This window comes from Marmota monax, unplaced genomic scaffold (assembly GCF_021218885.2).
Source record: "Marmota monax isolate L192 unplaced genomic scaffold, Marmota_monax_Labrador192_F-V1.1 WCK01_AAM20220418_F8-fsc00047, whole genome shotgun sequence".
NCBI classification, from domain to species: Eukaryota; Metazoa; Chordata; class Mammalia; order Rodentia; family Sciuridae; genus Marmota; species Marmota monax.
The window spans coordinates 9,419,030-9,432,342 of record NW_026692072.1 but is presented as its reverse complement, the minus strand read 5'-3'; the positions used below and the strand labels follow the sequence as shown (position 1 = coordinate 9,432,342).

Here is a 13,313-nt window from a genome sequence, read left to right as displayed (position 1 = left end):
ATCAGAGCTCCAAAAGTACATAATGACTGCCATGTGGCAGTCCCCAAGGAAAAAAATTCATAATCTGCACTCTAAAATATGGGTAAAATCTCACAAAATGAAACCGTGGAAAGAATGTGGAACAGGAGAAAGGGCACTTCAGGCAGTGTAACCAACATCGAACAGTCAAGGAAACCTATTAAGGTTTTCCGTACAGGAGGTGGTGGGAGGGTCTGGGACATGAGCTACTCACCCAAAGAAGAATACATATTGGAGAAGTCACCAGAAGAAGACACAAGAGCAGGTTCAAAATGCACTGAGGAGCTTGATGTTTGCATAGATGCCAAATTTTTTGTGTGTGTATGTAAAGTTTAACAAGTAATATACTGGAGATATTTTTGCAAGACTAAAGTTAATACAGAGGGTGCATAAGAATTGGTAAGTAGGAAATGCATTAGGGCAATGTAGATGCAAAAGAGCCTGTGATGGCAGATTCAGTATGACTTGGCAATTTCCTGTCCAACTGTGGGAAAGAAAGCCTGATTCTAGGAATTCAAGAAGCAAACTGGCCACTTGCTGAATTTGACCCTTTAGCATAATATATTTAGCCCACACAATAAATCTGAGAAATTTGCATGAACCTTAAAAATTTAAGAAAGTCTCCACATGAAAATCTAGATCTGGGCTTCTTGTAAGAAAGCTTCAAGGTCTACACCTACATGGCTAAAGGGTGATGCTGAGTGGGGGTTGCAACAAGCACACCACCCTTGAGCAGCCAGACATCTCTCCATATGCACCTCCTCTGGCCACTCCTCTCATTTCCTTTACCTGCCTGAGGCACCTGAATTTGTTGTCTCTGATAAAGACCTGGGTGATGAGCAAGGTGGTGATATAATTAGCAAAAATAGGAAGTTTGGAACAAGTTGGAGAGATGAATTTTAAACATGCTAGGATTAAATCTTTCATCACTACCCAGAGGGATATATATACAGCAAGTTATTAGAAATTCAAGAAAAAGTCTAAAACAGAGAAGATGGACATCTCCACAGACAAAAGTGATAACAGACATAACAATATCAGCATTTACTATGTCAGGTGTTGTTCTAAGTGTTCACACCCGCTAAATCACTTAACCTCATTTAATCAGAACTGCAAACCAAATAGATCCTGATTTTACAAATGAGGAAACTGAGACACACAAAGTCAAGGTGACACAGCTTGTAACTGTCAAAGCCAGGATTCAAAAAGCAGGTAAGCCAGCTCCAGAGCCTAAACTAGGACAACTTCTGCCTGAGGTTATAGTCTGTATTCTGTTTTAAGACTAAATAATTTCATTTTTGAAAGACCAACATTCTTAAATTTGTCACTATTCAAACTTAAGGGAATGTAGAAAGACAATCCATAAAAATACATTAGCTCTTAATCTCAAATATACTGAATAACTTGATATTTGCATTTATTCAACGATTACATGTCAAAACTTACTGTGTGCAGGCACTGTCCTATGTGCTTGAGATTAATATGTGAACAAAAAAGACAATCCTTGCCTTCATGGTGCTTACTTCTAAAAATAAGAAACATCATAAAAAAGCAAAATATATGGGGCTGGGGATGTAGCTCAAGTGGTAGCGCGCTCGCCTGGCATGCGTGTGGCCCGGGTTCGATCCTCAGCACCACATACAAACAAAAGATGTTGTGTCCGATGAGAACTAAAAAATAAATATTAAAATTCTCTCTCTCTGTCTCTCTCTTTCAAAAAAAAAAAAAAAAAAAAAGCAAAATATACAGGACAGGAGATGAGAACGGATGCTAACAAAAAAGAAAAGTAGAGCAGGGTAAAAGAGATCAAGGTGGGGGTATGGGAGAGAGGACTGTCTTTTTAAAGGTAAAATGGTAGGTTCCATTTAGATATTTGAACAAAGGCTTGAATGAGAGTCAGCTATGTGACTATCTGCAGGGTGAGGGTGGGGGGCCAAGGACACAAGATAGCAATGCCAGGTCTGTTCAAAAAACAATGAAGCCAGATGTGATGGCACAGGACTGTTATCTCAGTAGCTTGGGAGACTGAGGCAGGAGGATGGTAAGTTCAAAGCCAGCCTCAGCAATTTAGTGAGGCCCTAAGCACCAGCAAGACCCTGTGTCTAAACAAATATAAAAAAAAGGCCTGAGGATGTGGCTCAAATGTTAAAAAAAAAAAGAAACGAAACAAATAAGAGGTCAGTGTGGCTAGAAGGGCAGGAGTAAGAGGGAAAGTGGGTGAAGATGAGGTCAGAGGCAAAAGGAGGCAAGTGGTTTTAAAGCCTTGTTTAATATCACAGGATGGATTTCAGGTTTTAATTCAAGTAGGATGAGAAGCTACTGGAGAGATCAGGGCAAGCATCACATGATCTGACCAGAGTCTTCTAAAGATCACTCTGGCTACTGTATGAGAATCAACCATTGGAGAGCAAAGGTGGAGAAACAGGAGGCTATTACTGTTATTAGGGCAAGAGCTCTTGATGGCTTAGAAATGAGTGGACTCTGGTTATTCTGAAATTGGAGTCAAGGGGCTTTCCTAACACATTACACATGGAGAAGAAGACTCAAAGGATTGAAAGTTTTTCTCAAATGTAACTGAACAACTGGACCTATCCAAATTTTTCTAAGTCCACCCTATCTAAGATTTACTAAAGAGGAGTCACAAATAAATGAACTGATAGTAAATCTTTTTTTTTTTTTTTTTTTTTTTTTTTTTTTTGATAGTAAATCTTTCACCAAGTAACTCTTCTGCAGGCATATTAGTCATCTACTAATTTATCTGTTTCTAACTTCAGCTTTTTCCACAGTCAACTGAGTGAACTACAATTCCTTTTTGTCAAATAAGAATACTTTATACAAATAAAAGATGTTCTTACACATATTATTTGGAATCCATAAAAATGTTCAAAGAACTACATGAGAACCTCATTTACATCTTATTTCATAACAATCACAATAATCCTAAAAACTATCATTCCCATTTAAAAGATGAAGGAAGCTAAGCTCAGAGGTTGACCATTTTTGCCCAAGGTCAAAGAGCTTAGTGAGCAGCAAAGCTTGCCTGTGCCCACTGACTCCAAAGCGCATCTGTTGTCAGCAATACTGTTTCCCAATGGAACACCCTTGAGAGGCACTAACAGTTCAATTTCTTAAATTGTCTAGCCTTGCCTCCTTTCCTCCTATGACTGAGTTATTTAAATAGAAATAATTTTACCTGATGGTAGTAAAATGACTTTTTAGAAAGCAGACAGTATCCCTGGAATTGACAGTTGGAGATAGGGTAAATGTCTTGCCTTGCTAGGAAAAAAAAAATCAAAATATCAAACAAATCATTCCTTCTGACAGGGATTTGTGGCAGACTTAGTTACCTTGAGAAAGCTGTAACCTGGTTCCAGGGTTCATTCAACAACCCCATCACTCAGTCCCTGGCAAAGAAAACTTCCCATACCACAGTGATTTGATTCTTCCCCAAGAAAGAAATGGTGAAATTCTACTCACCATGGTGAAATTCTCTTCATAAGTACAAACTCAACAACATTATCCTTCTGCTTCAAATCCCCCCAACTGCTTCCCATCACTCTTAGGACACAGATGAAAGGGCCCTGCTTGGTGACGCCTTCCTTCCTCTCGAGCTCCTTGCAACATCATGCAACATCATGCCCACTGTTTCCGAGCTCTTTCCTGCCTCAGCTGAGTGTGATGGGCACAACCTGTAATCCCAGCAGTCTGGGAAGCTAAGGGCAGGAGGATCACAAGTTCAAAGCCAGCCTCAGCAACATGGAAGCACTAAGCAACTCAGTGAGACCCTGTCTCTAGATAAAATACAAAATAGGGCTGGGGGTGTGGCTCAGTGGTTAAGTGCCCTTGAGTTCAATTCCCCAATACCACCCCCAAAAAAGAATGCTCTTCCTTCTGTTCTTTCTGCACTCTACACAGAGCTATCTCACACTTACCCTTCAGATCTCATCTCTGTAAAGCTTCCCAAGGGCAGCTCTATTACCTCCCCCACAAACTCTCACAGAACCAAGCAAATGTTCTTTCCACAATGTGTACATTTGATTACTGTTTGTCATCTCTTTGGACCTTAGCACTCTAGAGAGATGGGCAAATGAAAAGTGTAATATCACACACTCCCCCAAGGTTTTGCTTGCCTTGCCTCCTCAGCCTTAATCTCAATCTATCCCAGAAACATGCATAAGAACTGCTGTATTTTGATTTTTTGCTAAGGATCACAAGGATAGAAATGAAATAAAAGATCCACTATTTTTTTTCAACATCTTTTAACTTGCCCTTTTCTATAAATAGCATCTAATGGTATTACAGTTTATCTATTCAAATCCATTTACCATGTATTCTGGACTTATAAATTTCATTATCTAAAATCAGGACCTTTTTTTCTGAAACTGAAATAAATATATTATATTCAATTCAACCAATTAAAACAAAAATCAGTTTTGAAGCCCAACACTCTCAGATTCAGTGGCAACAGTAATCTCTGTTTTCTGAAGATAAGCCACCTTCCTTTTTCTTATTAAGCCTTATTCTGGCAATTAGCTCATAAGGCTACTAAGGCAAATAATATTATGAATATTACACACCTTGTGCCAGGCACAGTTAACATGATTTACACAAAAAAAGTGTTTTTATTTACCTTTACAACAATCCTATGAAACCTGCTAATAATACAAGAGCTAGCATCCAAGTATAGGTTTGGGTCCCCAAGGTCCAATGTTTGATTTCTAAATAGGAAAGTTAGTGTTGCACATAAAGGAAGGAAAACAGAAAAGGCAGGACAGGGACAAGGGGGCCCGTGAGGGTAAGGGGAGAAAGATTCTAAATCTCTAATTCTGCGACACGTCCCTCTTGATTTTTCCTCCAAAGAGCATCCAGGTCTGCTTGCCAGCTGGTCGACTTCCTCTTTCATAGCCTCTGGCGCCAGAACTTTAAGGTTGCCCTGCTAACTCCGATCTAGAGAACTTGACCCATTTAGGCACATGGACTCCCTTTTGAGAGCTAAAATGCAGAATGAATAAGTACTCAAGAACTTTTATGACTTCACCTGCTCTGATTTTTTGAAAAACATGGTCCTTATAATGGGTACTATGACCAACATCAGCTCATTATTAAAAACAGATACCTACTCCCTGATACTAGGACTTTCAGAGTGTCAATAGGGAGCATGCTATATTCACCAAGCTGGACCTCTAGGGAATCACTAATTTATTGGAGAATGCTGGCATCATAAACAGAAAATATTTGAAGTCCAGACATATGATGACAGTCCAACCATTTGCTTTACTAAGCCTCTCAGTGACCTTCCAATGTTCAACAAGATTCATGATTACAAATCTGAAGAAAATCACCAGCTACGTGATTCTAAAATGAACAAACTATTCTGCGATACTTCCAAAGATGACAAGCATGTGCAAATTTTAGAGTGTGCCTTGAATCAAAAAGTTTTTAATAAAGTTCCTAGGGTATAAAGAAATCCACTCCCAACTCATCCAGTCTATAAGCCAATCACCACCACAAGCATGAGGATCTTGCAGAATGGATAACTTTGCTTCAATTCCTATCTGCAATTCTCCATCTGTGAAACTATAGACGAGGGAAATTATTTAACTAAGCATTCATTTCCTCCTTATTCACAGGGGAAATGGAGTACAGCTCAAAGAGAGATTTGAGACAATATCTGTCAAGTGCCTGGCATACTTCAAGTATTCAACAAATGGTGGTTATTAATATTCCTCTGGGTTTGCCAATTTTAAAAATTAACATTTCATATGTAGTTCTTCAAATCATGTGATATCTCAAATCCTAAAGAAAGGCCCTATTGATAAGTTTTGATTTCTTCAGCAGTCTTGAGTCATTTCAGGTAAATCCTATATATGTATCTAATGTGCAAACAGAATGTGATCAGACTGGTAATCTTGGAAATCCTTTGATTGCTGGAGCGTGGCTAAGCAATTTTGATGAATGCCTTTTCCAGAGAACTCCAGCACAACATGTCCTTTATAAGTGCTCAGGAACCACTGAATTAGAAGAACCTTGGACTATTATAGATCTAGATGAGTTCCATCAGCACCCAAAGCTGCAACACCTTGAGGATTTGCTAATGCAGATATGCAGAGAGCAAAATGCAGAGGTGAAGGCCCTACATGAAATCTAACCTCATTCCACAGAACAGAATATTCCTCAGCAATAAAAATGATTCCATGCTATAAGATGGATGCACCTTTAAAATATCACGCTGGAGCTGGAGATGTGGCTCAAGTGGTAGCACGTTCGCCTAGAATGCATGAGGTACTGGGTTTGATTCTCAGCACCACATAAAAATAAAATAAAGAGATTATGTGTCCACCTAAAAAACACTAATAAATAAATATTAAAAATAAAATAAAATGTTATGCTAAATGAAAAAAGCCAGTCACACACAAAAAATGCATATTGAATGATTCCATTTATATGAAATGTGCACAAAAGGCAAATCCACGTAGCAAAGCAGCTGCCTAGGGATGGAGTGGGTAGGGGTTAGGCAGTGAGAGCAAATGGAATATAAGACAGAGGATGAAATGTTCTGAAAGTGGATCTGAGGATGGCTGCACAATCCTGTGAACATAATAAAAATCTTAAATTGTACACTTTAAATGGATAAATTGTATGGTATATGAATAGCATCTCAATAAGCTATTTTTTAAAAATCTAACTAATAAAATAATTAGTGGGTAATTTATTCTTTGCTATCTGGAGCAATACCTTCTCCATTCAAAACTAAAACAGGCATTCAGAGTGCCGTCTAATGTTTAAAGTTATCAAATATCTTTAGTTTGGAAGTATGCTTACCTTGCCCTTGTATCTATCATCTCTATTTCAATAGCAATTGTTTTAATGAACTCCAGTGATAGAAACTGCACAAATAAATGCAAAGTTTATCCATGTTCAAACCAAATTCTACAGATTACATTCTTTACTGATCAGCAGTAATGACAGTTCTCTCCTTAGTAAGAACTGACTACCTTCATTGGCAATCTTTTGATTACTTATTACACTGACCTTCAAACTACTGAAGCTCCACTTTCATGGGATCTCTTTGTTCTTTCAAGAAATACAGTACCTGTATGCCAGGCAAAAAAGTCCTACCCTCTAGATTGGCTAAACTTACCTACTAGGAGCCCAGTAGAACCAATGTGATTCACTTGAGTGGGAACATGACTGGAGAGAGAACTAGGAGAGAAGTCAATTGAACTCCTGATGAGGAATTAAGGGAGGGGAATGGGGGTGAAGAGTAATGAGTATATGGTCTTAAAAACTTAACTAAAAAAATCTGTGGCCTTGGGCTGGAGTTGTAGCTCAATGGTAGAGTGCTTGCCTAGCATATATGAAGCACTGGGTTCAATCCTCAGCACCACATAAAAATAAATAAATGAAATAAAGGTATTGTGAATCTGTAGCCTAGAATATTTTTATTGATGGCAAAGCATACTTGTATTTCAGGGTTTTTCCAAGTTTAAGTTTCGAAGGACTCATATCTGAATGTGCAAGCTACTGTGGGAAACAAAAAAAACTGAGAATCCACAGTCCCTGAACTTCAGATCCCAAATCTGAGGAAAATTAAATTTACTCACATGAAGAGATTTAAGAATAACAAGAATAAAAATATACTATCAATTCAACACACATTACTGAGGAAAATATTAAATGAGTAGTACAATTAAGCAATGCCTCCCAAATACTATCTCCCACCAGACTGGCACAGGAATAAACAGACTGTTTTGTAAAGTAGACATCTTATTAGTATTATTTACACATAAAGATTAATTGTAAAAATCATAACTTTGGTTAAACAAATTACCTATTTTTAGGTAATTAAACCCTAATTACTCAAGTGTCCACCACCACCTCCAATTGTTGTAAAGAACCTGTTTAAAATGTGTTGATCTTAATTTCCTTTGTTTTTAAAAGGTTCCCTGTTTGGAGAGACTAAGGAAGTAGAGGGTTTTGTTTTGTTTTTTGTAGATCCAGGCCACATGTAAATAATGTTATAAATACCAATTTGATCACTGCTTCTGTTTAAAAGCTTAAAAAATTAAGATTCTCCAATAATCCAGGGTGTACCATGATCTTCTCGGCTGCCCCAATGTTTTAATTCTGAATGCTATATAAACCCTTCTCTTATTTATCAATTTCCTTCCCCTCGGGCCAAATGTTTTCAATGAAATGACAATGTTACATTATTTGACTTTTACTAAGGCATTACTTATAGATGACTTGGACTTAACTATTTGAGTTATTAGTATGGTCAATTTTAAACAGTTTAAAAGTTATTAAAGTTGTTATTACTTTTAAATAGTAATATTTAAATTACTATTTAAAAATTATTATTTTAAATAGTTTAAAATTTAGTTACACTATTCTTTGATTGCAAATTACAAATTTTTATCTTTTTTTTAATATTTATTTTTAGTTTTCGGGGGACACAACATCTTTATTTTATTTGTATGTGGTGCTAAGGATCGATCGAACCCAGTGCACCGCGCGTGACAGGCGAGTGCGCTACTGCTTGAGCCACAACCCCAGCCCACAAATTTTTATCTTGATAATTGATTCTCCATAGCTTTAGTATCTTGTGTAACTGTTGATAAAGTCCACAAACAAGTTTTTCCAAACCAACAACTAAGAAATTGGGTGAGTCAATTTTGAAATTACAATTTGATTATTATATGAAAGAGTTAAAAGTCTTTCTTTGATACTATCAAAGAATAACAAGTACTGTGAAGTGTTATGTCAATAGCTGCTTACATCAGGGAAAGATTTTATACACCCATTCCTACTTGTGTATGTTTTCTCCTAATGTGTAGGCTGCTATCCCAAAAGGTTAACATTATTATGTCTTTCCCAATAAATTGTTTTAAGTGTTTTTGAATGAACAAATAACATGGAATAACATTCGTGTATCTTACTTAAGCTCAGTCTGCAAGCAACCCTAACCACACCAAAGTTCAATAAAATCAGAAGTGAACATCAAAATGAATAATCACATCAAAGAATAACCACGAATGTCGTAAGCAAACGCTTGGTTTTTTTGTTTTGTTTTTAAAAAGCCAAAACAGAGGGAAAATAAAGAAAAAAGGGGGGGCAGGAAAAGAGGGAAAAAAGGGAGAACAAAAACAAGTAATTTTTCCAAATTCTCCAATCTGACCTTTGTCCTCCATTTTTAAAGTCCTCCAGTTGGCTGGAACTAGGTTTAACTCACTTCGTGGGGATACTTTTCCCCACAAACGACCTTCTGCAATGTTGCTGATTGCAACGTGAAGAGCGATTGTTCTGAGAAAGCAATAAGCTTTTCCTACTCATTCGAACGCCAGAAAAGTTTATGGGGAATTTTTTTTAAAGGGGGTTTTGTAAATTACATGAAATTTCCAGTTTAGGAGGCAAGATTCCACGAATCCGAAAGAGGGTGAAATTTAACGCTTCCACACCCCTTGCCCCATCCTCACTCCTAACAAGTCAACTGAAGGCTTTTCATCCTAAGCACAGCGTCTGTTTTTAAAAACTTTTCTTTTAAAAGCACTCGGAAGGAAAGGCTCAAGGTGAGTAGGAAGCCGCCTGACTGCGGCCACGAACCCGGAATGGCTTCAAAGACACAAGCCCCTCAGAGCTAAGGCAGATTTCTCGCACCTTCCAAGTTGCACTTCAGATTTCCAGAGTTCAGCCAGCAACGTATTTAGTATTTTAAAAGTCCACAAGTCTAAGCAAGCCGTAAGATGGCTAAGGGAGGTAGGGCGGGTGAGCGGGACACAGGAGAGGGAGGAAGGCGAGGGAAGATGGGGAGGGGAAGGCCAAGCACTAGTCCTGGTTTGTGCGGGCCCCGCCGAGCCGCGAGCCGGGGCAGGAGGGAGGGCGCGGCGCGGCATCCGACTCACCTGCCCATTCACCGAGCGCCGGGCCGACCCCCGCCTCGTTACCCACACCCCAGACGCGAAGAGCCGTGTAGAGCGAGTACGAGATGCGCAGGGACAGGTAGGCCACGGTGCCAAAGCCTACCCAGTACAGGAAGCTGGCAGCAGGGAGAGCGCTCTCCATGGCTTTCGAGCAGGCCTTTCCACCTCCGTGAATGGAAGAAAAAAAAAAAAAATCGAATGAATGAAGTCAGAAGGAGGTGCCAGCTGTGACTGCGAGGACGACACTCACGCTCCTTTCGTAGAACCCTTTGAGCCTAAACCCCGCCCACGGCGCCATATAAGTGCTGCCATTGGTGATTTATCTTTCCCTCTGCTAGTAGTGGGTCATCTATTGGCTAATGATAGGTTTGTTGCCCCGCCCACACCCCCACCTGCACATACCGTGTGGCGTTTCCGTTCTAAGAATGTGGATCGTTCACCTGCCAATCAAGTATCAGTCCCGCCCAATCGCCTCACCAAGACCCACAGGATTCCGCTCCCGGGCCGCAAGTCTCACCCCACCAAAGCGCCCTGGTTTCTCATTGGCTGCGGTGGTCCTAGTTTTCTGATTGGCCAGTCAGATCCAGCCTGATTTAGCCCTGGTTTGAAGATAGACTTTGGATCAGAGAAGCGGCCAGCGAATGGGAAGTTTGTAGTAGGAAGTGTGCGTGGAGCCATGGTTTTATTTTCACCTCTGTATAAGCACTTCTGTATCGTTGTTAGTGTGGGGTCGTGGTTCCCGTAGTCTTTCCGGATAAAGGCTTGCAGTACCCTGTTTCTGTGCCTTTCCCCAGCGCACACATTCGCTCTTGTTACACTTACGTCTTCAGGTTCTTCTATAGGCTTGGCCTCCCACCCGCTTTATGCATGAAACAACTGGTCGTTCCCAACTACTTGGAGTTCAAGGCAAACAGCTTGCTACAGTCAGATACTCTAATTCAGAAAGGCAGAAGAGCCGTAAGATAAACGAAAAAATGGACCATAGGAATACAGCTTGCAGAACAATTAGTTTTGGAAAGATAACCTACCTTCTAACTGGGTTAAAGAAAAATTTCTGTAATCCCCCCCCCCTCCCGTTTTTGTGCGGTGAACGAGTGGAGTTTCTTTCTTTCTTTCTTTCTTTTTTGGAACCGGGTATTGAGCCACATCCCCAACCCTTTTTGTTTTAATTTTTGAGGCAGAGCCTCTCTAAGTTGGTTAGGGCCTTGCGAAATTGTGGAAGCTGGCTTTGAACTTGTGATCCTCCTTCCTCAGCTTCCCAAGTCACTGGGATTACAGGTGTGCCAGCATCACGCCTGACTAGAGAGTGGAGTTTCAGGGAATGATTTAGGACAGATGAGTCTGGACACCTGAGAAATTAACAGGAAGCCGGTTTATTGGCTGCAGGGGTAGCTCATGCCAGAGTGGTTCATGCCAAGTAAGTTTCAGAAATAGTGTAAGACAGTTGTGTAAGTGTTTTACCCATAATTCTCCTTTCCTCTCTTCAAGACTTTCTCTTCCCTTTTCTGGCATGGATTTGGACTCACATTAGTGAGTCAAGGTTTTTTTTGTTGTTGTTGTTGTTTTTTCCTTCTGATTCAAGGTTTTGTTTTGGTTTTTGGTTTGGGGGTTTTTGTTTGTTTGTTTGTTTGGTTTGGTTTGGTTCAAGCAGGAACTCCAGGGTAGTAATTCTAAGGGTAACAGTTCAATTCATCTTGAGGCTAACTTGATAGTTTTATAATATTAACTTTGAGCCATATTCCTGTGCACTCCCCCCACTCTTTCTCCACACTTATCAGATAAATTAGGTACAGTGATAAAGCTGGAAGTGTTCTTCAAAACGTTAGTTGTCTACTAGAATTCGGTTATGTGAATGAAGTTGGCATCATTCTGTTTAGAGTTTGATACCTTTGGATGAGGCTGCCTCTTCATTTTAAAGTCCCACCACCCTCTCCTTCAGCCTCTACCACTTCCCAATATCTTTGCTTAGAGTAGAGCTCCAGATTTATACATTCCAGCTCATCATTGCTCACCAACTCAGTACCCTCAAGCTATTCAGTCCCATTTTCCTCAGGATAAGGTAGAAGAAAGGAACATTATAAAATAGCAATACGTAGTTTTGACTCATATGTAGGCATGTATATGGCCCACACAAGAATCTGTGTTTAGAGGCAGTATGCTATGAATCTATAGGACCTAGAACAGTGCCTGGAACCCTAGAAGAACCCAACAAATGAAGTAGAAGTAAAGATTCATTCAGCACATATTAATTGTACTTTAATTATGTGCCTGTCACTGAGCTAAGTACTGGGTATACAACAGGCAGCCAATGGTCAATTCCCGGTTCTTCTCCTATTCTATTATTTAGCAGTGGGAAATCCATTTTTCTCACTAGCTGCTTCTTTCCCAGAGTCCTTTGCTGGCATTTCCTCTTACTGGCCTCTAAATGATTCAGTGCCCTTATGCTCAGACCCCAGCTCTCTTTACTTCTCTGGACAATCCTCCTACATGATTTTATCCAGTATTTTGGTTCCCAATATCAGTTGTAAGATGACTGATGACTTCCAAATGTGTCTTTCCAGGATTATCTTTGGAGGTCCAGATGCCTACTTGGCATCTCCATTCAGATGTAAAATAAACATTTCAGTGACCCAGTGACCGGGAGGGGGTAGACCTTAGTAATAGAGCACTTACTAGTATGTGTGAGGATCGGGGTTTGATCCCTAGCACTGCCAAAAAAAAAAAAAAATGATTTAATTAATTTTAAAATAGTAAAACAAGCATCACATACTTAACATATTCAAAATATGTTTTTCACTCAAACACACACACACACACACACACGCCTACACTTGCCTGTTCTGTTCTTTCCCACCTTAATGGTCACTTCTTATGTCTGCCATTGACAGCTAATCCAAATCACATGCATTCCTATCCTGGAATATGGCAGTAGCCTAATTGGTATCTCTGAAGCTGTCTTGGCATACAAACATTGTTGATGTAGGATTTTTTTTTTAATAAATAAATAAGAACAGCCAGACACGGTGGGGTGTGCCTGTAACCCCCAGCAACTCAAGAGATTAAGGCAGGAGGATCATGAATTCCAGCTCAGCCTAGGCAATTTAGCAAGATCCTGACTCAAAATAAAATAGAAAGAAAGTACTTTAAAATGTTCACAATTTTCTGATCACCTCAACCTCCTTTTCAGAATATCGTTTTATCTACTAAAAGAAAAAATAATGACTTCCACAAAGTGGAAGTAGTACGTGGCAGAGAAGCCATTTGGAGATCAGGAGTTTATAAGTTTTGGGAACTGGACAACAATTCTTTGTCTCTGAATCAATTTTATGAGTTACTGTAAATTTTAATGTATACAGGACCCTATAATGATGGCTC

The 13,313-nt window shown here is 39.5% G+C and overlaps 1 protein-coding gene across 1 annotated transcript in view; it reads right to left on the bottom strand.

Annotated features, from left to right (window-relative positions):
- The window catches only part of Hsd17b12 (hydroxysteroid 17-beta dehydrogenase 12), a 147,066-nt gene extending 136,860 nt beyond the window's left edge, over positions 1 to 10,206 (bottom strand). The window contains exon 1 of the mRNA XM_046456339.2: positions 9,921 to 10,206. Within this exon, the coding sequence (XP_046312295.1) occupies positions 9,921 to 10,080 (160 nt within the window). The 5' untranslated portion in view covers positions 10,081 to 10,206. The remainder of the gene's footprint in view (positions 1 to 9,920) is intronic.
- Positions 10,207 to 13,313: the final 3,107 nt, after the last annotated feature.